This window comes from Rattus norvegicus, chromosome 19 (genome assembly GCF_021556685.1).
Source record: "Rattus norvegicus strain SHRSP/BbbUtx chromosome 19, alternate assembly SHRSP_T2T, whole genome shotgun sequence".
NCBI classification, from domain to species: domain Eukaryota; kingdom Metazoa; phylum Chordata; class Mammalia; order Rodentia; family Muridae; genus Rattus; species Rattus norvegicus.
In genome coordinates, this window is record NC_141552.1 from 26,828,810 (window position 1) to 26,854,262 (window position 25,453).

At 43.0% G+C, this 25,453-nt stretch overlaps 2 protein-coding genes and 1 pseudogene across 2 annotated transcripts in view; 1 reads left to right on the forward strand and 2 right to left on the reverse strand.

Annotated features, from left to right (window-relative positions):
- Positions 1-24,824, reverse strand: part of LOC134483190 (disks large homolog 5-like) — a 41,208-nt gene extending 16,384 nt beyond the window's left edge. The window contains exons 1-3 of the mRNA XM_087596406.1: positions 24,190-24,824; positions 9,989-10,155; positions 4,510-4,623 (exon numbers count right to left, since the gene is read on the reverse strand). The gene's annotated coding sequence lies outside the window, so the exon portion shown is untranslated. The remainder of the gene's footprint in view (positions 1-4,509; positions 4,624-9,988; positions 10,156-24,189) is intronic.
- Positions 646-5,471, forward strand: LOC147999284 (disks large homolog 5-like). The gene is made up of 6 exons (XM_087596314.1): positions 646-797; positions 1,974-2,133; positions 3,314-3,457; positions 4,082-4,248; positions 4,971-5,076; positions 5,194-5,471. The coding sequence occupies exons 1-5, from the start codon at positions 671-673 to the stop codon at positions 5,033-5,035; spliced, it is 663 nt and encodes a 220-aa protein (XP_087452440.1). The 5' UTR covers positions 646-670; the 3' UTR covers positions 5,036-5,076; positions 5,194-5,471.
- LOC134483181 (zinc finger CCCH-type antiviral protein 1-like) lies at positions 11,228-12,515 on the reverse strand (annotated as a pseudogene).
- Positions 24,825-25,453: the final 629 nt, after the last annotated feature.

A 25,453-nucleotide genomic window follows, 5' to 3' on the forward strand; every position in this document is an offset into this window, starting at 1 on the left:
CAGCATGAGGTTCCCTTCATTGGTGGCTCCAATATTGCACTTTTGTCCGCCAACTGGTCTCCACACTGTTCCTAGCACCATAAAGACTTCAACTCTTTTAACTAAGGAATTTTCTGGCAATTGTCAATTGCTAAGCACACGACTTCATGAGTGTTCCCCTAACACACGCCCATGCTGTAACCTACCATGCAGACTATTTCTTGATGTGATATAAAGCACCTGTACATAATGAGACAGGAGAACTTTTGACTGCATATTCAAGCTGGTATGAAATCTCAGGAAGTTTTAATGGCTAACATTGGTGAATGAGGACAATTTGAGTTAGTGAGACATTTTTTGGGAAAGATTTGAAAGGAAACATTCATTTAGATGCATAGGAATTACTAAGGTTTTATAATCAAGCCTTGAGGAAAATTTGGCTTTGGAAGCAGGAGATGCTCAGTGGCTCTCCCCAGGAAAGTCTCCTGGAAAGGGCACCTCAGCTTATGCTCAGTACAGGGAGAACATTAGCAGGAGGCAAAGTCTGCTCCCCATGACATCAGCTGTCCCTTCTTGGACATTCTATTGTCTCCTAGAGAGTTCTGGCATCCTCTGTGATGTCACCAGTGTTGTAGTGACGACCAGTGCCCTAGTTTCTCTCAGTCTGAGTCTGGCGGTTACAAGCTAAGACATGTTTTCCCGTCTTCGCAAGCGTTTTGGGAGGGGGAACATCGATTGTGGAGAGACTAGAGTGAAGGAGTCTGGCCTTTCGTCTCAAAGTAATGATGGACAAAGACAGCACTTCTGGGGAATGTTGAGTAAGTTCTGGGCAGTGTATTTTGAGCTTCCTACCGGGGGGCTGCAGGCTTAAGCTGACCTTTCTAGCAATGGGCCACAACAACTGGAGCATCTGAAAAGGAATTGAATTTCCATGAATATCACAATTCCTTAAAGCCAAGGATTTCAGAACTTTAGTTCCCATCCCCACTGGGAGGATATGGTAAGGCCAATGCTATTATTCTGTGAACTTCTGGTCTTTACTTTTCAGTGCATTTGTTATGTTACATTGATATAATAACACCATCAGTATTCATGGAGGGTCCACCTTTTCTGAGTTTAGACAGGGCAGCAATGTATTTCACTATCACTGCTTCTTTAAATACAGTGGATATCTGACAGTAGTAACAGGGAGAGATTGTGCTCCAGGCAATAACCTTATGTTCTTAGACCTTCTCTGATTTCTTCTAACTGGCAGGGTCATCGTTTGCTTTATATATTAGAGGTTGTATGTTACAAAAATTTTTTTTCAATACCAAAACTATTTGGAACGTGTAGACCAAGATTCAGCCTGTAACCTATTCACACTTCTGGGGCATTTGGTATTTCTCATAGGGACACTGATAAGTCTGTTGAACATATCCTACCTGGAAATGCGTTTTAAATCCATGTTTCTAAAATACCAAAAGTATTTGGAACATGTGGACCAAGATTCATCCTGTAACCTATTGGAACTTCTCGGGCATTTGGTATTTCAAATAGGGGAACTGATAAGTCTGTTGACCATGTCCTCCATGGAAATGTGTTTTAAATCCAAAGTTGTTGGCCTAGAGTATCAGGGTAGGACATCTGAGTGTCTCCAATCACTCAAGTCTTGTGGATGGTGAATTTATCATCTGAGTTCGAACCCACAGGGGTGAGGGTCCTGAAACCAAGCTGTACCCTGTTCAGCTGATGATAATCCTGGAGAAGCCATCTCCGTGGTCCATGTAAGCACCTGATGTCCGGCATAGGGAACACCTGGCTGCTTACATCTCTTGGTCTCTATAGAGTAGTGGGAGAACTGAGATCCACTGAAGAGGCCTCTTAAGCATAGACCAATCGCCTAGCAGTGACACTGGGTTCCAGGCTTGTTCTCCTGTTTAGGCCTAACTGTGGTCTATGTACACTCTATGCATTCTCCCCATGCAGGTTCACTTGTGTTCTTCTACCTACAGACGCTGGGAGAGAAACATCATCCCCTGGCACTGAACTAAGCGAGAATCAGGCCAAGAAGGAAAAGGAGAGGCTGATTAAAGAGCTGCAGCTCATTACCGAGGAGAGAAATGACCTGAGAGATCGCCTGAGGTTTCTGACAGAGAGATCCATGAAGAACAGGTATGAATCGCTCCAAATGCTCTTGTTTCATTCCTGGGTCTGCAAGGTCACCTTCATCTTATCCTATTAAGGTTTTGGGTTCTAGAAAGCTGTGCCTCCCTAACCACCCTGTGCTAAACCTCACCTCCCATATAGAGGAGATTCAGAACCTTGACCCTTCCTGAGGAGCGAGATGGAAAATGGACTCATCTGCTTCCATTTATTGAAAAGCAGATCTTGTGGTCTGAATGAAGAATTCGGGGATAAAGTCAGGGAGAGTGAGTGTCTAGTGTGCATTTGCAAAGCCCTTGACAGATGGTGGCTTTGCAAGATTGTAATTGCAGTGAGTTTATGGTGAGTCTCTGTACTTGCTAGGCAGGGGACTGAGTGCTGGAAGATCCACGCAGCAGCCTGAGGGGCCTGGTACCAAACTGTTCATCTCAATGCTTGAGTAGAAGGTCTCAGGCTCAGGCCTGTTTGTTATTGTCTGTGTGTCTTGCCCTCTGAGACAGCAATGGTGGATGCATTTCTCCTGGTTTTCACAGTACTCTCTGTTTCCATATTTCTCTTTCTCTTTCTCTGACTCTGTTTTTACATTTCTCTTTTTTGTGGGTATTTCTCAGTCTGTGAGTCTGTATGTGCATACATCCAAATGCATATGTACAACATTTATATGTTTATATTTCCCTCCACACTTGGAATCTAGGGGTCTATGTCTTGGCCTGAGTATTTACCTGTAACACATTCATGGTGATGTGAATGCTTTGTTCTGGGAGCCCCACTGTCAACAGCACAGTTCTTTGACTATGTGGCCACGTTTGTCTGTTTATTTGTATTCCTTGTGCAGATTATAATTTTGTGTTGATATAAGGTCTGTTATCAAAACAGGAGAAAAGAAATCACCGGTTTCTGGGTGTGTTGGGGTGGGGGAGCATGGAGAGGTGTGGCCGAGGCTCTTGATAGCTTAACTGGCTTGACTGCAGATTTCCTCTTGATTGAACAAAGGGAGCCAGGGAAGCCTCCATCTGGATGCCGAGATTCTGGTGTCCCGGACACAGAAAAACACGTTTCTGAAGCTGAAGAAGATCCAATATGTAGAATTCAGAAGGTGTCCTTCCAGGACTGGGGTAGTACAGGACCCACCCTGAGCTCATATATTCCTAAATGCTGATGTTCACTGGATTCTATCATTTGGGGCCAGGCCACACTTCAGGCCAAATCCATATTATGAAGACCTGGAGAGAATGGAGGAGGCGGTCATGTCAATTCTGCACAACTTAGAGATGGAGAACACTGAGATCCATGAGACCAACCATAAGCTGAAGAAGGAGATTACCTTCTCTAGGTAAGTCCTGGTCAGAAAGCCTATCACCTGTGGAATGGCCATTTCTGACTTTCTTTGTTCTGGATTGGACGGTCTTCAGCTCTGGTTCTATCTCTTGTGCTGTTTACACATCAGTGTGCCAGGGTCATTAGGACTCAGTTTTCAGTTCCACAAAAGACTGTTACTCATCCCAGGATTGTCTAGGCATCTTCAGAAGATAGAACAGCACTGATTGAAGTCAGCAGGTTATTAGGCTGACCTGGACCTATGGTGTCATACCAGGTTTTACAAAACTCAGTGTGTGGACCACATGGTTAGCATGACCTTCTCTTGGTTCTACTGACCTCCTTTGAGGGTGTTTCCCAACTACTAATTGATGTTGCCCCCATGCATTGGGCTTTCATGGATAGTTGTAGATCCATGTTCTTTTTGAGAGATGTGGACACTAATTGGTGCTCAGGCCAAACAAATAATTTATTCTTCCCGGAATTTACTCTTTGTGGTTTGTGCAGCAGCCTTATACGTATCAAAATGAATTCTATTAAGTCTTCATGGGTATCTGGGTCCTGGTGGAGTTAGTGGCACTCGGGAGTGGGAATGGGAGAAAGGGGCAGCATGATCTTACTATGCAGACTGTATTTCCAGAAACCTGCTCAGCCAGCTCCTGATGGAGAACACATGTAGGAAGGAGTTGGTCCCACTGAAGCAGGAGAGCAAGGAGGTACATCTTGATTGTGCACTGAACCAGAAATATTTGGTTGACTTCAACAAGAAAGATAAAGACCAGCAACGTCCAGACCCAGCGTCATCTGGTAGGGACGAGCAGCTGTGTTAGCTTAAAAATATCTGATAAAGGTTGCCAATTTGATACATCTTTGCTCTCTCCTACCACCTTTCTAATTTACACTCACAACCAGCCAACCACCTCATGTAATGGAATTGTTCATTGCTCTGCCTATGCACAAGTATTCTGGGAAGCCAACCACATTTCAGAAACTGAATTATTTTGCAAGTATATTTGTCTGCTCTTTTTGAAGCTGCAGTATAGAAATGGTGACAGATTAATAACATACCTCATTATTGCATATCCACGTGATAGATTGGATGCTCTGTAGAGTTTTGAACAAGTTCTTGGTTCTTTGACAAATGACACTCTGTGGTCATGTGACTTCTTGTGTAGGAAGCACCTTTGCGGGATAAGAACAAAGTGCAAATGTCAAATTAGTACTTGTCATTGGTTTTAACCTTGGTGACATATGAACATCTACTTTCTTCCTGCCAACCCAATGAGGTTCCTTCCATTGCCCTGTTCTTGGTTTGCACTGGTATAAGTCTGGGTCCCATATTGGCAGCCCACATTACTTTGAGGCTCTCTGGAGATTTTGCCCTTCCCAAAGAGTTAGCAACAATGATATCAGTTAAAAGGTCCATGTTGACTGTCCAATAGAACTGAGATGGTAGTAGGCAGCCTTCCGACAGCTGCCTTGCATTTCACCACCAAATCAGTGTCTGAAAAACTGCCTTCCTCTCCCAGGTCTCAGAAAGTGCAAGAGAGCTGGAATTGGACACACAGCAGTAAGAAAGCTTCCTGAAGAATAAGTTGCTTTCTCAGGAGTCCCTGATGACAAATATCCTGAATGGTAACAAATTTTTTGGATGAGTATTCTTCCTCAGAGTTAATTTGTCATTGCTTAGAGACCCTAAATTTATATACCACTAAGCCAGCCTGACTGATTGAGGTCTTACTTTCTTCTCAGAAAACAGCACTTGAGAGACAACTTGGGGGACCTCCTTTCATTATGTGTGCAAGAGGAGAAACAGCAATACATCTGTGCTTCTAAATGTTCATTAAGAATGTGCTGTTTAGAAATATTTTCGTTATGATTTTAATTGAAATTTTCTTTTTGTTGTTTCATATTTATATGTTCTTGTTACTGTTTTTATCTTTTCAAATATTTTTAAATATTTTAATTTATTTGTTTTAATCCTGTTTTGTTGTAAAAATGAATTCCTTATGAATAAAAATTGAATTCTATCTCTTGACTCTTAAGACCATCATTCTTATTCAAGGGTTCTGTCCCCTCCTGTGGACTTAGAACTGACAGGTGGAGATGGATCTCTGCATGTTCCATGGATCCTGGGCTAATTAGTGAATTCAAAGTCACCAAGGGGTACCCAGTGTGACAGTGTCTTTTGTGTGGATAATGTGGCTGTTTCTCGGACACACACTTTATGAAGTAATCACTGACATGCTTTACCCAATTGTTAGGGTCCATGTGGTTCTTCTGAGAGAGCAGCAGATGCTCTACCCTGTGAGTCATCACCACAGCTCCTGCAGGTGCTTTTGTCCTTCCACATCATGTACTGTATTAGGTGGACAGGATCACCTCCAATCAAATAAAGAGATCTCAGGAGATGTGTATTCACAGGAAATTTACTGAGCTGTGCATGCTCAATGTGTTAGCTTGCCAGCCATCCCTACAGGGCTCTGGTGTTCCCACTGCTCATTGTGGGTCAGGATCATCCTGCAACATCACTTAGTGTCCATATTAGAGCAGATCTTTCACCTATTATCAATGATGACCATATTTATTCTGCACATCTGACAAAATACAGATCGAAATTAGCTTCCTGTTGGCCAGATTGGCATAATGAGTTTTTTGATTGTTAGCATGAAAATTATTTTAATCTAAGCAGTTTAGGGAAGAACCTCAAGGACACCCATAGTGAATGCAGCCTGCAGCTGTGAACACAGGTTTCTGTTGGAGAGCAGGCCTGTGCAGGCCCAGAACCTAGGTGGGACAGTTCAAGCTACCCTTTTTCCATGGCCAATCTGGGATCGTATTGAGAATGTATTTTTTCCAAGTGACTGATTTCCAATTTATGGAATTGAACTAACTTACTGAGAATGGAGGTGACTCAGGAGTTAAAGTACACAAGGACCAATCCAGTATGTCCACAAAAGCTTGCTGTCACCCCAGGGCTTTTAAAAGCTCAGCAGCTAGAGAAGCAATGTAGTATTTGGTTATTCTCATGCTTGGGTCTATTCATTCAGTATAAGCTGAACATGACACAAAAGAGTCATCTGTGTCACAATAGAAGCTAGTTGTAACTAGATTCCCCCCACACTATCACATCACCACCGTATTTGAGGTTCTCAGTTACTATCTAAGAACCTGGAAGAGGCCTGGGTCTTGCTACACAAACTCATAATTTATGTCTTCATGACACTGTGTGCTTTGTTCTGTTGATGCTACCATTGGCATACAATACCTTGGATACTTTGTGCTGACATTTGTGACATGAGACAATAGTTCATGTCATCCTAACCTGCATAAACTGTCCTTAGAGTACGGTGTAGTCAGAGGGGCCTTTTTTTTCTCTCTGAATTTTCAAAATATTTCCAGTCTTCAGACAAGTCTTCAGCCATTGTCCAGTGCCTGTCTTGAGATGTCCACATTGTCTCCTGGGAGTATTCATCCAGCCTGGTCTGTAATTTTGTAGAAGAGTAATAGGGTTCCAGCCCTAGGATTTAATTCAGTGTGATTGTACTTTCCAAACATGGTCAAAGCCCTACATTCCACCATAGCCTGTGTGCTTTAGAGAAAGAAAATAAAGAACCACATTGCACTTGAAATTTCTCCTCCAACAAAAGGAGAGCCTGCATAGGGCCTTTAAGTAACTCTAAGTCCCAGCTTCTGCATAACTCCCTCCATTGACTCCATTATTGGTGTATTTTCATTACTGCTCACTTTATTTTTGGTGTGCAAAGAACGTGTACCATGTCAGTAAAGTGTGTGTGTGTGTGTGTGTGTGTGTGTGTGTGTGTGAGAGAGAGAGAGAGAGAGAGTGAGAGAGAGAGAGAGAGTTTGTGTTTGTTTGTGTTTCTGTGCAGATGTTTGTGTATGTTCATCCATGAACTCACTATCAATTTTCATAAAATGACTTAGAAGACTGTAATGAAAACTGTCGAGGTGCATGCAGACGTGTGTTACTAGTGTCCCACGGCACCTGGCAGGTAACACTGAAATGGTGGTCTACTATAATACAGCCTAAAAACAGGCTGTGGATGGTTTACACAGAGATTGTGACGTCATCACCACGAGAGAGCAGCAAAAGCTTCATTTATCACATGCCGCTGTTACCAAGATGAGGCAAAGCCTTATCCTACAGAGAGTCTGGTATGATTTGATGGCAGGAAATAAACTTAGTACTAAAATCATTCAATTACAAACGAAGAGGATAATACAAAGAGTCATAGGAAGCAAGAGCTGTTTTTTGAGGAGATCCATAAGAGAAACAACCCCTTTCTGAAACTAAGTACACACCACAGTGTCAATACCTAAATTATCAAATCAGAAATGAAAAGGGGGATGAAGCAATAGACATGTGAGTGAATTCAACAATCATTAGGGCTTCTTCAGAGTCCTTCACTATAGAAAAGTGAAAAATCTATTTGATATTGGTAATTTTTCTACACAGATAACAAATACCAAGTTAAATCCAAATGTGGGATTTAACTCATAAGATTATTCTCATAAGAAAATAGATTTAAACGATGCCACTACAAAAATTAAAAAATATATATGAGGGCCACTAGGCTTTAATGCAGCCTTTCTACCAGACGTTTAATGACGACCTAATAACAATAGTGCTTCAATTATTCCTCTGATTTGAAAGAGAAGGAACATTGTCAAACCCCTTCTCTGAGTTTCTCTTTTTACCTAGAATTCCTGAGTCTGTTGCTTCTTCCATTGTCACCCCATCAATAGAGCTGAAGGGCGAGTCTGTCCCGCCCCAGAGGGTATCTGCCAGCTGACAGGGCTGGGTTTTGCTCTGCTTGCCCCCGCCCACGCCCCCGCCTCACACCCGCACTCGACATCGCCTCCGACCCATCCCCCCTCCCAGTCCCACCACCGCCCTCGACTCAGACCCGTCCCAACCCCCGCCCCCAGCCTGTCCTCGCCCCTACCCTGCCCCCGCCCCGACCCCCCCACACCCGTCCTCTCCTTCGCCCCCCCCCGCCTCCGCCCTCGCCGTCGCTGCTTGCGTTGCTACCATTCCGTCTTCGACTCCCCTGTTGACCCCACCGCCACTGCTGCTACCTTCTCCCACTTTTTCAGCCCAAGACTTTTGAGATCCCGGCTTGCAGCGCTCTGCACTAGGAGGCTAACGGAGGTGAGGAGAGCCTAAGGGACAGACCCCAGGCCTGGCCCCAGAGACTTGTGTCTCCCCCCTCCCCCAAAGTGCTTTCCCGCAGTTCTCCATTCTGGGTTCAGTTTGTGGGGACCCCAGCAGGTGGCAGGCTTTGCTGATCCTCAGGTGTGAGTCTGGGACAGTGGTGGGACTTATGGTTGAGGGAAGTCTTTCAGGCAAATGCAGGCTTTTCTCAAACTCTTGGACCATCTGGTGCCCTCCCTGGGGTCACAGGACCTGTGGAAGTGGGGAAGCCACTTTTCCCTGTCCTGTGTGACTTTCCCTGCAGAGTGAGCTCTCCTGCAGGAGGTACTCTCACATGCTTCTTTAAAAGCACCTGTTCCTCAGATCCAGATCAGCTGTGAAAACAGGCTTCTTCATGTCAGTGTGCCAGCTCCCCCTCCCAGCTCAGAGCTGCCACACCTAAGGATCCTCCAGCCCCAGTACTGGTTGGGTCTCATGGAGGAGTTAGAGCAAAGTGCCCCTTCTGAGAAGTGACTCAGAACAGAAGGTTCCTACAACCCAATGAGGTCTCTTCCAGTTGCCCTGTTCTTGGTTTGCACTGGTATAATTCTGAGTCCCAGATTGGCAGCCCACATTGCTGTGAGGGTTGCTGGAGATTTTGCCCTGCCCACAGAACAGAAGGTTCAGAAGAAAGGCCAGTTTGGCATAATGAATTCTTTTGATAGATGGCAACAAAATTATCTTAATCTAAGCAGTTTAGGGAGGAACCTCAAGAGCATCCATAGTGAATGCAGCCTGCAGCTGTGAACACACGTTTCTTTTGGAGAGCAGGCCTGTGCAAGCCCAGGACCTAGGTGGGACAGTTCAAGCTACCCTTTTTCCATGGCCAATCTGTGTTTGTATTGAGAAAGTATTTTTTTTCCAGTTGACTGATTTCCAACTTATGGAATGGAACTGACTTACTCAGAGTGGGGTTGACTTAGAGAGTTAAAGTACAGAAGGAATAATCCAGATGTCCACAAAAGCTTGCTGTCACACCAGGGCTTTTAAAAGCTCAGCAGCTAGAGAAGCAATGTAGTATTTGGTTATTCTCATGCTTAGGTCTAGTCATTCATTATAAGCTGAACATGACACAAAAGGAGTCATCTGTGTCACAATAGAAACTAGTTGTAACTAGACTTATACCACATTATCACATTATTACTATATTTGAGGTTCTCAGGTATGATCTTAGAAACTAGAAGGGGCCTGGTTCTTGCTACATATAGTCATATTCTATATCTTCACAACACTGTGTGATTTGCTCTGTTAATGTTACCATTGGCATTCAATACCTAGGATATTTTGTGCTGACATCTGTGACATGAGACAATAGTTCATGTCATCCCTTACCTGAATAAACTGTCCTTAGAGTACAGTGTAGTCGGAGGGGCCTTCTTTTCCTCTGAGATAGCAAAACATTTCCAGTCTTCATACAAGTCAGTCAGCCATTGTCCAGTGCCTGTCTTGAGATGTCCACATTGTCAGCTGAGAGTCTTCATCCAGCCTGCCCTGTAATTCTGTAGAACATTAATAGGGTTCCAGCCCTAGGAATTAATTCAGTGTTCTAGTACTTGCCAAATATGCTCAAAACCTAGTTTCCACCCTACCTCTGTGTGCTATACAGAAAGAAAATAAAGAACCCCATTGCACTTGAAGTTTAGCCTCCAACAGAAGGAGAGCCTGCACAGGGCCTTTAAATAACTCTAAGCCCCAGCTTCCCCACAACCCCGTCCATCCATTCCTTTATTGGTGTGTTTTCATTAATACTCACTTTCTTCTTTGTGTGGAAAGAATGTGCACCATGTCAGTAAAGTGTGTGTGTGCGTTTGTGTTTGTGCATGTTCATCCATGAACTCACTATAAATTTTCATAAAATCACTCAGAAGTCCCTAGTGAAAACTGTCGAGGTGCAGGCAGACTCATGTTACTACTGTCTCATGGCACCTTGCAGGGAGCACTGAAATCGTGGGCTACTTTAATACAGTCTAAAACGAGGCTGTGCATGGTTTTCAGTGAAATTGTGACGTCATCCCCACTACAGAGAGCAGCAAAAGCTTCATGTATCACATGCTGCTGTTACCAAGGTGAGGCAAAGCCTCATCCCATAGAGAGTCTGGTAGGATTTGATGGCAGGAAATAAACTCAGAACTAAAATCAATCACTTACAAACAAAGAGAATGATACAAAGAGCCAAGGAAAGCAAGAGCTGGCTTTTTTTTTTTTTTTTTTTTTGAGAAGATCCACAAGACAGACAAACCACAGAGCCTATATCTAAAGTCCCAAATCAGAAATGAAAAGGGGGATATAACAAAGGACACTGAGTGAATTCAACAATCATTAGGGCTTACTTCAGAGGCCTTTACTACAGAAAAGTGAAAAATCTATTTGATACTGGTGATTTTTCTAACAGATAACAAATACCAAGTTAAATACAGATCTGGGAAGGTAATGAATAATTCCCATAAGAAAATAGATACAGTCATTAAAGGCTGCCACTCCAAAAATTAAAAATAATAATAATCAGGGCCACATGGCTTTAATGCATCCTTTCTACCAGACTTTTAATGAAGACCCAATAACAATAGTGCTTCAATTATTCCACTGAATTGAAAGAGAAGGAACATTGCCAAACTCCTTCCCTGAGTTTCTCCTTTTACCTAGAATTCCTGAGTCTGTTGCTTCTTCCATTGTCACCCCATCAATAGAACCATTTAAAATGGGATGTAATCGATGTCTGGAGCCTCATTCTTTCCCTTGACCTCCATGCGGTGTCCAGAAGGCATGCCTGTTCTCATGGACATGGACTCATCTCTTTTTGCTGCAGCAAGAAGAAAGCCAGCAGAGGAGGCAGGAGCTTACAAAGAATCAGTAGGATTTCTAGAAAAGAAGCATCCAGATCTCCATTCTCAGAAAACCCCTGGCTTGCTCTAATGTGACTGGGTCCTCAGACACCAGCAGCCTTAGATGAGACCAAGGAAAGCTGTGCAGAGTCCTGGGTCCCCAGGTTCTTGACCTCCTGAGTGACAGCTGTAGACACGTCCTCCAGGGAATCCTTACAGCTGGTGACATCTGGACAAGGTGAACCAGATGCCAAAATGAGACATGGGAGAGAAATCCTAGACTGTTTGGAAGGAATCAGTCTCTGCTTTTGCTTCTGTCTCTGTGTGCCCTGCTGCTATGATGTTCATGGGGAGCTCTCATGCCAGTGGGTCTCCTCCTAATGTGTTTGTTGTTGCAGATGTCCTGGATGTTCTGGACCCCATCAGAACTCAGCCCGTGCTCAGTCACGTGGAGGTCAGCACCTTCCTGTCCATCAGGTTATGAGACCTGAGACAGTTGAGGTAACGGCAGTTGGCCTGGGTGAAGTGCTCACAGACTTGGACTCTCTTGCATGGCTGTGGCTTCAAGCAGATCTGTTTGTGGCTGTCTCCTTTGTAGTAACTTTTGCAGGAGAAAAGCATCCCCCTGTACCAGGAAGAAGGCCGGCTCCTCTTGGTTAAGCCCAGAAAGCTCATGATTCTTCAGGACCTGGAAGCTCTGTTCCTAAAAACTTGGTGTGGATATTTGCAGAGGTTTCTCTGGGATTTTGCATAATGACTCTGTCCCAGAAGTTTGAGCTTGCAGAGGCTTGGGCAATCTGTAGCATGGTCCCTGGATGCACTTGAGATTGAAGCCACAGGCTTCAGTAGTAGCCGCCACCTACAGCGTGATCCCTGCCTGATCTCCAGTCTCCAATAGGAATAAGCAGTCTTGCCCAGCAGCTCCTAGAGCTCTGCCTCTGGAGCCTGATCCTACTCTGCAGTTCCTTTAAGGTCATGCAGCCCCTGTGGGTCCACAGGATCTTGGTGATGAAACAGTCTGCCCCAGGATCCCCCATGGTGCACTATGGCTGCAGCTGCTCCGGCTTGTGAGCTGGACTCTGCTTCGTGGAGAAAGGAAACTGGAAAAGGGGATAACACATGAAATGGAAATGAAGAAAATAACCAGTAAAAATTAAAAGAATTAAAGTCATCATCTCAGGAGAATGAGTGGGAAGCCAGGTCCTTAAGCAGGCAGGTTCTCCACAACAATGCATGCTGGGTTCAAGACTGGACATGAGGTGCCCTGAGCTTGGGACTGCCAGGCTCCTACTGGGAAGAGAGCATTCTTCTTCATTTCCGTAAGTCTCTCTAGATTTCTTTTAAGGCTTTCATCTCATCATTGACTTTCCCAATGACCTTTTATGACAAGCCATTATGGTTAACAAGAATTAAGTAAGGGCTCATTGAGCTGTTGGTAGTTGGAGGTCTGGGGGAAGCCCTGGACAGAGAGATCTTGCCTGCCAGGGGTGGGATGTGCATGGTGGGAGGGACTAGTGGAGTGTCATTGGCCTCAGTATGCACAGGCTTGGGGCTGGTGCCTGGCTGCCTGGTGCGCCTCTGTGGCTACTTGGCCTGGGTCCCACCGCAGATGCCCATGGTGGTTGCTGGCCATTTGTGCTTGCTCTCCCTGTCCTCCGGGCTTCTGGCGGGGCTGACCACAGCCTTGAACATGGACAACCGTGGACAAAGTGGGCCGGAAATCGGAGGATCATGGGAGCATCTTCAACTTCCCCCTCCCCAAGCACTGGCAGTTGCAGCTGGAGGACAAGCCACTGTGAGTTTCCCCACATCCAGGCAGGTGTTCTGCACCACCAGGAGAGCAAGGGCAAGCACTGCTGCCACCAGTCCCACATGCGCAAGGCCTATTTGCTGACTGGCAGGGCTTCACTTTGCTCTGCCTGGCTCTGCTTTGCCTTGCTCTGCCCTGTGGGCTCTCACTTCTTTGGCCAAAGACTGTTGAGATCCCGGCTTGCCTCACCTTTCAATAGGCACCTCTGTGAAGTGAGGAGAACCAAAGGGACAGAAGGCTGACCTGGCCCTGGAGACTTGTGTCTCCCCCTCCACCAAAGTGCTTTCCTCAGTTCTCCACTCTGGTTTTAGTTTGCAGGGATCCCAGCAGGTGGCAGGCTTTGCTGAGCCTCCCCTGTGAGAAGGGGACAGTGGTGGGACTTATGGTTGTGGGAAGACTTTCAGGGAGATGCAGGCTTTCTCAAACTCTCCGACCATCCATCCAGTGCCCTCCCTGGTTCCCATTCCCTGTGTTTGTTGCGAAGTCACTTTTCGCTGTCCTGTGTGACTTTCCCTGCAGACTGGGCTCTCCTGCAGGAGATACTCTCACATGCTTCTTTAAAAGCCCCTGTTCCTCAGATCTAGATCAGCTGTGAAAACAGGCTTCTCCATGCCAGGGTGAGAGCTACCCCTCCCAGCTCAGAGCTGCAACACCATAGGATCCTCAGGCCCCAGTGCTGGGTGGGTCCCATGGAAGAGTTAGAGGAAAGCTTCCCTTCTGAGAAGTGACTTAACACAGAAGGTTCACAAGTGACAGTCAACCCCCAAGTATTTCTTCCAGGAGAAAGCACTCAGCTCTCCCCTTTAAACAGTGTAGGCTCCCACATGGCCCAGTTTTGTGATTGGGGAAGATTTTCTGGAGCTTAGTTGGCCAGTCAGAGTGGGGCTACATTTTTTTTTTCTTTATTAACTTGAGTATTTCTTATTTACATTTTGATTGTATTCTCTTTCCCAGTTACCGGGCCAACATCCTCCTAACCCCCCTCTTCTATATGGCTGTTCCCCTCCCCATCCTCCCTCCATTACCACCCTCCCCCCAACAATCACGTTCACTGGGGGTTCAGTCTTGGCAGGACCAAGGGCTTCCCCTTCCACTGTGCCCTTACTAGGATATTCATTGCTACCTATGAGGTCAGAGTCCAGGGTCAGTCCATGTACAGTCTTTAGGTAGTGGCTTAGTCCCTGGAATCTCTGGTTGCTTGTCATTGTTGTACATATGGGGTCTCGAGCCCCTTCAAGCTCTTCCAGTTCTTTCTCTGATTCCTTCAATGGGGGTCCGGTTCTCAGTTCAGTGGTTTAATGATGGCATTCGCCTATGTATTTGCCGCATTCTGGCTGTGTCTCTCAGGAGCGATCTACATCCGGCTCCTGTAGGCCTGCACTTCTTTGCTTCATCCATCTTATCTAATTGGGTGGCTGTATATGTATGGGCCACATGTGGGGCAGGCTCTGAATGGGTGTTCCTTCTGCCTCTGTTTTAATATTTGCCTCTCTATTCCCTCCCAAGGGTATTCTTGTTCCTCTTTTAAAGAAGGAGTGAAGCATTCACTTTTTGGTCATCCTTCTTGATTTTCATGTGTTCTGTGCATCTAGGGTAATTCAAGCATTTGGGCTAATATCCACTTATCAATGAGTGCATACCATGTGTGTTTTTCTGTGATTGCGTTACCTCACTCTGGATGATATTTTCCAGTTCCATCCATTTTGCCTATGAATTTCATAAAATCATTGTTTTTGATAGCCGAGTAATATTCCATTGTGTAGATGTACCACATTTTCTGTATCCATTCCTCTGTTGGGTTCTTTCCAGCTTCTGGCTATTATAAATAAGGCTGCTATGAACATAGTGGAGCACGTGTCTTTTTTATATGTTGGGGCATCTTTTGGGTATATGCCCAAGAGAGGTATAGCTCGGTCCTCAGGTAGTTCAATGTCCAATTTTCTGAGAAACCTCCAACTGATTTCCAGAATGGTTGTACCAGTCTGCCTTCCACCAACAATGGAGGAGTGTTCCTCTTTCTCCACATCCTGGCCAGCATTTGCTGTCACCTGAGTTTTTGATCTTAGCCATTCTCACAGCTGTGAGGTGAAATCTCAGGGTTGTTTTGATTTGCATTTCCCTTATGACTAAAGAAGTTGAACATTTCTTTCGGTGTTTCTCAGCCATTTGGCATTCCTCAGCTGTGAATTCTTTGTTTGCCTCTGAACTCCATTTTTTAATAGGGTTATTTGACTCCCTGCGGTCTAACTTCTTGAGTTCTTTGTATATTTTGGATATAAGCCCTCTATCGGTTGTAGAATTGGTAAAGATCTTTTCCCAATCTGTTGGTGGGGCTACATTCTTAATCCATACTCATTCACACAACAGAACATCTTCCTCCCCACCCAGGAGGCCTTGACTTGAACCCAGGTCCTTCCAGGACCAACAGACCTGAGAGAACAGATTGCAGCACAAGAGAGAAAAGAAGCCAGAATAGTTTAAACTGGAGAAAACCCCCATATAGGCCGTTTACCAAGTTTAGGGGTTTGCATATTGTGGACTTCAGAATCTTAAGGTCAGATTTTTCTGTTTAGAACTTATAGGTGAAGCTGAAGTCTACTGAGGGTGGGATCATCCCAGGCAGGGAGGGGATCTGACTCTGCAGGCCTGGCCACCCTCTGCATTCTCCCAAAAATAATTTTTAGTCAGCTGTAAATCTGAAGTGAAATTTGTTTTTTGTCAACTCAAACGGTTGACATTTCGAGTCTCACACACCATGTGAGAGACACACATTTATCCACAGGGGATTTGAACTTACTTCTATAGAAATGACTGTGGGCCAACAGAGGGAAAGCATTCTTGCCTTTAGCATTCTGTCTGTATCAGAGACTACATGGACTGGCTTCCTGGACAGACATGTCCAAGCAGACAGACATTGTAATGAGGGAAAACTTAGGCAAGAAATGACCTGGGGACAGTGATTTCAGATTGTGCCTTTAGCCAGGAATCTCTGTTGTCATTATGGCAAGCAGTCTTGGGCCTGCCAAAACTTGTCAGTATTTCAGGGCTCTTACAACTGCTCCAGGTACTTCTGAGGTGAAAGCCTTTCATTAAAAAAAAAAAGTTTATAGAGCAATATTTCTCCACCTGTGGGTGACAACTGCTTCACAGAGATTGCATATCAGATACCTTGTACATTATGACACATAAGAGTAGCAATATTATTTATGAAGTAGCAGTGAAATAATTTTATGGAGGGGATCATCACAGCATGAAGAGCTGTATTAAAGGGTTGCATCATTAGGAGTGTTTTGAACCACTGTCATAGAAGCTGACACATGGGAGCAGACTCCTCAGCTGAGTAGAGACCCACGACAAGGGATACTGTGTCCCACCCTAGAACCCAGAGGCAGAATCTATCCCAGGAGTCTGTGGGTCACCTTGTCTTAAATTCTCCCAGGGTCAAGAATAGCATTGATCATCTCAGCAGAGTCAGCTTGCACAGCCCACATCAGGCCCATGGCTTCCCTTTACAGAGAAGGATGTGGGTCTGAGTGACAGCCAGTGAGAATGAGGGGACCCTGACACTCATTTGCTTTGAGCTGTGGTTTCTTCACCTGTAAAATGGGGGTGTTTCTGCTGAATTGGGTTGTTGTGGAGATTAACAGAACATACAACCTGCTCAGTGTCTGCCTGGCATGGACCCTGCTGGTTAAATGGAAGCTGTCGATGATGACGAAATTAAAAGTAGAATTTCTAGCCAGATAGTGTTAGTTGTGGGGCGCCATACAAGTGTTCTAAGCATTTTCTGATTCTAAGACCGCCTCGCATTACAACCTAAGGCTCTTGATTTAAATTTTAAAAAAAGAATAAATATAAAATACCAATATGAAAAAATCATAATCAGAAATGAGCTAATTCCTGCGAAGTCATTTAGCTTTACATTTTCTGCTTCTATATTCCAGGCATCTAGAGTAGCACTATCCGAGATCCTAAAGCCTTCTATTATGGTGCTACCCATTCATTCCTCTCTCCTTGAGGACTTCTCAGGTGACTTACCAGAATCAGATGGCTTTTAAGATTGTTCCCATCAGGTGCGATCTCTTTGTCCATGGGCCTTGCCCAAAGCTGCAGGGCCAACCTGTTGTTTTACAATCCAAAATTCCAGACATTAAGTTTACCAATGAAGTTTCAGGAGTCAGATGCTGAAGTCAAGTAAAGCTCCCAACTGTCTTTCCTGATTCACTGACCTCCCAGAAGAAGAGCAGTCCTGTTCCCTCTGAACACTTTCTTAAAAATCCTTTAACTCAAAAACTTTCCATTGGTTTAGTTATCTAGATTTCCTTTCACGTTGTGTCTTGATCTGCTGGACGTACGTGCACTTTTTACCTTTGCCATAAATGTGTGTGGTAGGTGAGCCATACCGTAATTAAGTCCATGTTTACATGAATAAACAACTCTTGCTTTAAATGTCTGTGCCATGGCCCTGCTATACCACACACTAGTTTTTCAGTAAATAATACATTCTTGGAGATCACAGTGTGATCAAATATTTTGTAACATGACTTAGTAACGTTCCCTCGATTTTATAAATCAATTTCTTTGACGAGGATTCTGGGTGTTGTCTGTCAGGTCTGAGTGCATCATCTTGGGAATCCCAAGGAACATCAAACTTGGGCTTTTGAAACTGTTGCATATGGCCAACCCGGAGCAAAAACCACCCAGGAATCTACTGATACTTGACACACATTAATTCACCTGCCTTTTTCATATAGTTTATGGCAAGAGGTCACCATTCTTGACCTTGTTTCATTATAAAACGTGGACCTAATTGTAAGAGTTGGGATCAAGGAGATCACCCCACAAATCACAAAATACCCATCTCAGATAATCATGTATGGTTTATTGAATACAAAACATCCATGAATTTCAGGACAGAATTAAAAGTCCAAACCTAAGGATAATAGAATAGAAGAGAATTTAGATTTCCAGTTCACAGGTCCAGTAAGCATATTCAGTAAATCATAGCAGAAAACATCCATAAGGTAAAGGAAGAAAAGGCCATGAAGGTACAACAGCCTACAGAATGCCAATTTAATCATACCAGAAACAATTCCTCCATTAACATAATAATTAAAACACTGAATGCACAGATCAAAGAAAGATCATTAGAAGGGGTAAGGTATAAATAACCAGTAACAAATAAGTTCAGACCTATCTGAATTACACCAGACTTCTCAACAGAGACTCCAAAAGCCAGAAAATCTTGGGCAGATGTAATGCGGACCAAGGATCCTATACCCAGCATAATTCTCAATCACCATAAATGGAGAAACCAAAATATTTCATGACAAAACCAAATTTTTTTTTTTTTGGTTCTTTTTTTCGGAGCTGGGGACCGAACCCAGGGCCTTGCGCTTCCTAGGTAAGCGCTCTACCACTGAGCTAAATCCTCAGCCCCAGACAAAACCAAATTTAAACAATATTTTTCTCTAAGAAAGCACAACAGAGGATTGTAGTAGGGAAACTCCAAGACAATGAGCTAAACTATACCCAAGAAAAACCAAGAAATGAATCATCTCTCAATAATTTCAAAAAATGAAGCACACAATCACCATTTCACCCATAACCAGAAAAAGAAGAGAAAGCAGCAACTATTGGTCTTTAATATCTAACCAGACCCTCTGTCACCAATCCCCCAGCTCCTAGGGAATAAACTGCCAGCCAAAGTATATACAGGGTCTATGGTTCTAGGTAACTGTGTAGAAGAGGACTGATTTAAGTGGCACCCACGTGGCGGGAGGCCATTGACAACGCTGAGGCCTGTTGCCCACCAAAAGTAGATGCTGGAGTTGTGAGGTGGGAATGGATATGTGTAGGTGGGGGAACACTGTCATATAGGCAAAGCTGAGCAGAAATGGGATGTAAGATATGATGAGGGGAGTGTGGAAAGCAGGACAACAGTTGAAATGTAAATAAATAAAATAACCAATTAATAAAAAAATAGCCAAAAATAAAATAAAAAGTGAAAAGGTAAAAGAAAACTTACACCAAAACAAAACAAAAGAAATCCTTGTAGTGGATTGGCCTAATTCTGCTTGTATTTTAATGCTAATATGTAGAACTCAAGACTGGTTAACCTCCAAAAACTGACCCTGCTCCCAGTTAACTGTGATTATAAAGAAGCCAACAGCCAACAGCTGCACAGTAGAGAGATGGGGGAGGTGAGCTTTGAGGGCTTTGCTAGAGAGGATCATGAGGAGGGAAGAAGGAGGAAGAAGCTGCCAGAGAATAAAGGAAGAACATGTGTGATGGAGAGGAGAGAGGAAGAGGACAGCAGCCATGGTTAAGGGAGAGGAGAGCCTGGTCCTGAGGGCTGTCCAAGTGCAACAAAGAGCAGCCAAGATGCTACACAGTCAGTAAGAGTTGAGCGTTATTGTTTGGAAAGTAGATCTGATACCATGGAGGGCAGGCAGCTGCCCAGCTACTGTGCTGATCAAGGCATATGATGAATAAATTTACAAAATATGTATAACCAGTAAGGAGCTCTATAGAGGATCCTAAAAGGAATACTTTAGTTTGAAGAGAAGGATAAAATACCAGAGGAAACAGGAAATAATTTAACAAAACTAGAACAGTCAATCAAAAGAAGCCAATAAAACCCACAAAAATTAACAAAATTAAATACATAGGTTTAAATAATATTTGCACGTCACTTAACTCAATTCCCCAGTAAACAGACATACATTTAGCCAGAAAGAGGATCACCATCATGAGAGATGTAGAGGATATACTAGGGAAACAGACCTAAGACACAGGTCCCTATAGCAATTCTATGCAGTTTCTCTATCCAGCTGACAGAATAGATTTCAAACCAATCCTGTCCAGAAGATGTAAGGACATTCATTTCATACTTTGCAATTACAAAAGATACTACAATTCTAAATATATACATATTAAACACAGCAGTCACAAATTTAAATATATAATTATCAGATAGATCTGAAATTACCCATTAGCTATAATAGTGGTTGTGATTGTTTTTAATAGTCTATTCTGACCACTTGGCAGATCACATGCAAATAAACAAAAGAGGAGGAGCAGAATTCAGTGACATCATCAGTCAAATGGACCTAACAAACTACACTGAACTATACATATATTTTCTATCAGCCTGTGGATCTGTCTCCAAAATTGACCACGGATTAGGACACAGAACAGCCCTCAGGAAAGATAAGAAAGCTGAAGTAGTGTCATGCATTCTATCTAAGCACAAAGGAATCAAACTGGTATCACACAATAGAAAGTGCAGTCAGTACACACTCTCGTGGAAGGTCAGCAACACAAACAACACACTACTGAAAGGGCCAAGGGAGAAGCACATAAGGAAAAATTAAAATTCCTAGAAATGAGTGACAATGAAAACACAACCACCACAGATCTATGCGATACAACATAGTTTTAGGAATTATGTTGCAGTCAGCAAAGCCAGAGCAGTGGACCCATCTAATCCCTTTGTCATGCATCAGAAGTAGAGAATGTGGACTGTGCCCTGTTGGGTTAATGCCTTGAACTGGCTCACCACATTCCCAATTTCCCTTTGCAATGATAACATATTTTTGGCATTACACATTGAATGTATGCAATTTGCCTTTTGATTTCATAGGGGAATAATTAAGGGACTTCCTGGAGGGTCGAAAAGCACTGTGGATAAACTGTGTAGAGACTGAAAGACTACAGGGGTTTTGGAAGCTGAGCTAATGTATTTTTATTATGATATGTTTAAGAACCTATGGGGAATTGGGAGTGGAATATGGTGATTTGAATGATAATGGCCCCCATAAACTCACATATATGAATGTTTGTTGCTGGTTAGTGGAAATATTCGGGAAGAATTATAAGATATGGATTTGTTGGAGGAGTGTATGGGATTGGGCTTTGAGGTTCCCAAATTCAACACCATCTATAGTTAACACTAACTTTCTCTGTCTCTGACTTGCACATATGATGTAAGCTCTCAGCCAGTTCTCTAGAAACATGGTGTCCTACCTGCTGCCGTGTACCCCAGCATAATATTCATAGACTCATGATCCTTGAAACTGTAAGCTGAAATAAACTCTTTCTTCTACAAGTTCCCTTGCTCATGGTGTCTCTTCACAGCATAGAAAAGAAACTAAGATTGGAAGGAACAGTTAAGTGAAAAATTTCTCAATAATATCCTGGAAAATAAAATTCAGACATTTACCAAAAGTGTCAGGTACTGTGATCAAGCTGGCTTGACTGCAGAGGTGCAAGAATGTTTCAACAAATACAAATGAATAAACAATGCACCACAGAAAACCAAGAACAGGAAACACACGATCACTGCAGTAGAGGCAGACAATCTCTTTGGCAAAATCCCACAGTGATTAATGCAAAAGTCCTGGAGAATCTGGGATATGGAGAAGACATACCTTAACATTATAAAGGCGATATGCAAGGCCAACAGCATCCTAACTGGAGGAAATCATAGTGGATTTCCACTAAAATCAGGAATAAGTCACAGATGTTCATTCTTTTCATCTAATTCAACTAGTATGTGAAGTCTTATCCAAACAATATGACAATAGAGAGATGGAAAGGCATGTCAATATGAAAGAAAGCAGTCAGAGTATTCTCATTTGCCGGCGATATGATCCATATATAAAGACCACTACGAAACCACTAGCAAACTCCTATGGCTCATGGACACATTCACTAAAATCACAGTAAAATCAATAGAACTCCTGTATACCAACAATAAATATGACGAAAGAAGCCAAGAAAACAAACCCATTCAGAATAAAAATCTTGTAATATCTAAGGAAGTAAAGACTTGTTAAAATGAAATCATTAGGAAAAATAAAAAAAACTGAAGAAACCAGAAAATGAAGAGGCCTCTCATTTTCATGTATCAGTATGATTTATATTATTATATTGTATCCTACCAGAGTCATCTACAGGTTTAAATCCATCCCATTATAATCCCAATACAGAGCTTCATGGGAATGAAAAAAAAAAATCTCAGAAGTCACATGAAAGCACAAATGAGCAGGGCAGTCAGACACGGCTAACTAATAAGACAGTAAAGCACTGCGGGAGGCATCACCTTTAATGATTTCACGTTCATTTTGGGGAATAGTAAAAAAGAAAACAAGCATGTTAATATCATGAGAGCAGACACAGTGCCTAATGGAATAAAATTGAAGAGCCTGATATTGGCCTATGTTCTTATCAGCATTTGGGTTTTGAGAAAAAGGAAAACAAACAAACAAAACAAAAAACTCACAACCACCCCTCCCACCACCACACACAAGTGCAGTTTTCAACCTGTGGGTTGCAAGCCCTTCAGGGAACAACCACATATGAGACATACTTTATACATGCTATTTACATTACAATTCAAAACAGTAGCCACCTTACATTTATGACTTAGCAATGAAATAATTTGGTAGTTGGGGTTGGTTACCACAATGTGAAGAACTGTATTCCTTGAGTTGTTCTTGGTCATAGTATTTTTCTGCAGTAACAGAAATGTGACTGATATATAAACTGGTACCGAAGTGAGTGGAGATGTTTGTGAGGAATCTCTTGATTTTTTGGAGGAGGGTGGGAGACTTTGGATTGGGAAAACTGTTGAATTATTTAAGGAGATCTTAACAGTTCTTTTAGTTTGCCACATGGGAGACATAAGTATTGTGAGTCTGTGCAAAATAGAGCCTCTCTATGAGACTTCAAAGGATGGCAGGAACTCTATTGGTGACTGGCTTAGAAGCAATTGATATAATTTTGGCCAACAATCTGTCTCTTTTCTGCCTGTTTACTAAGAAGTGACCTGAAGATAAATAAAAAGCTAATTGACTAATTGTTTTGAGCAAACTTCAAGGGGTAGATATCCGGTGACCTTCCTCATATGGTAGGAATGTGTGTTTGTATTTTTCATTGTTAATGTATCCAGGACTTCAGTTAATACTGCCACATTCAGGGTCTGGACGCATAGGAAACTGCAAGATCTCCCAGGATTTGGAAAATATCCCAATTGTTGTAAGGTCCCCAAAACATGTTGTCACCCCACACACATTGGGAAGCAACCTAAAGGAACATGACCCCCTCATTCTCAAGAGGAAGGGTGGGTGGGTGGTTATTTGTCTGCCGTGGGCTGTAGATGATTATTGTCAGTTAGGGGGTTGGTTGCAAGTTCTTACTGGCCATGGTCAGGGAGGAAACAGTAAAGCAGATTCGTATCAGGAATGTCTTTCTTCCTTTCTCTTTGTCTCCTCAATTCTCTGTCTAATGTTGTGGGAAATCAGGAGAAGGGACTAAAATGACAAAATCATAGATCACTGTATCTCTATTTATACTAGAAAGCAATACCAAGTCTCAAATATTTTAGGATGTCATGGATTTTTGAATGATGATAGAATTTAAAATTGTACTTGCATAAATGATTCAATTCACTTTTAAGATATAAGTATATGCAACTTATTCACAATGTGGTGTAAAATTCTAATTTTATAAAATTACTACTGCACACTGCCGTGGATAATTAAGGAATTCAAGCTAGTACTTTCCAACTATAAATAATCAGTCTTCCAGTCATGTTAGGTACTGCTTTAGTTAGGTACAGAAATAAGCTTTATTTAACTTCCTGTGTATGTTTTTAAAGTTAAGTAGGAAGTAAATCCCTTGGGAAAAAAAGCCACATTTGTCCACTGAGATAGACATTACATACAAAGGTGGTTCTCAAATCCTTTAGAGATCTGAAGAATCTGCCATTTCAGATGTCCTAATAGTTAAAGGCTTTTCACAGTGGGAGAGACCTCAACTCCTGGTAGTGTCCCCAATCTATTCTGAAAAAGATGATGGGCTCTAAAGTACCATTGGATGAAATACTACCCACTTACCTCTACTGCTGCCAGAAAGCTGTCCAGACTGTGCAGAAGTTGACCATGGGGAAGTCTGTGTCCCAGTTTTTGGAAAAAAAAAATAGGATAGTCCTTCAAGTGACCTGCTTCAAAGGATTGTTGTCAGAGCTCCTGGCCCAGTGAGTTGAAGGTGGATGCCACAGTGACACAGGAATATTTGCTGACTGACTCCCAGGGTAGCCAACAATTTCTGTCATTTCTTTAGATTTGGAAGCTGTTTGCTCTGAATTTCCTTTTATTCAGGCAACATTTCTCCTCCTCAGATCTTGGATGGGGTTGAAGATTAGATAGTTTAGTCTTAACCTTTTCTTGTTATGAGAATCAGAAAAACAAACTTGTTCACCATCGTGCAGAAATGTGACAGCCAGGAACCTGGACAGGAACAGGGTGGACATGGGAGGCTCAGAAAGCAGGGCTCTATGGACAGTCCACAGCAGTATCAAAACTCCTGCGATAACCGCTCTGGCACCATACGTCCTGAGAGAGGATGGGGATGCCAGGAGAGTGTGCGTGATCTGCCCACTGCCTGGGACTTTTAAAAGCTTGTACCACCCCCGAGCACATAGAAGAGCTTGAGCAGAAAGAGGCCGATGCCCAGAAGCCGCTGCTGTGGTAGGAGGCAGTTATGGCGGTTGGAGGTGGGGGTAGAGGTGGAGGAGGGATGGGAGAAGACCGAGGAGTTTCCCCAAAAGACAAGAACAGACACCATCCTTACTACTCCAGAACCCACGCCAATCCTACCCCACCCCTAAAATGCCCAGTCCACTGCCAAACCTCCCCATGCCAAGCATTCACAGCTTCATCCCCACTGTGCTTATTTCTTATTTTTTTTTAACTTCTTATTTATTCTCTGTAAACCTCACATCCTGCAGCTGAACTCCATTCATCTGCCCTCCCCTCAGGTCTGCACTCCACCCTTGCATCCTGCTCTAAATCAGAGCAAAAATAATCTTCGTGTGGAAGCTGAATAAAGAAAAAGAAAAAGAAAATTTGTACGCAAAAAATGTGTCAAATTTTAAGGATGAAAGACATAAATGCTTAAATTGTTTGGAATTAATGAAAGGACATTTGGTCTCAGAAGACTTATTATGGTTAATAAATGCAAGTTATGATAGATAAGGGATACAAAGCTTAAAAAGTGATAGAAAATGATTTAGGTACAAAATTTTAGACTAATATAATTTAGATAATGAAGTACCTTCTCCAATTTTGCAAAATACGAATGGACAGAATATTGTGACAG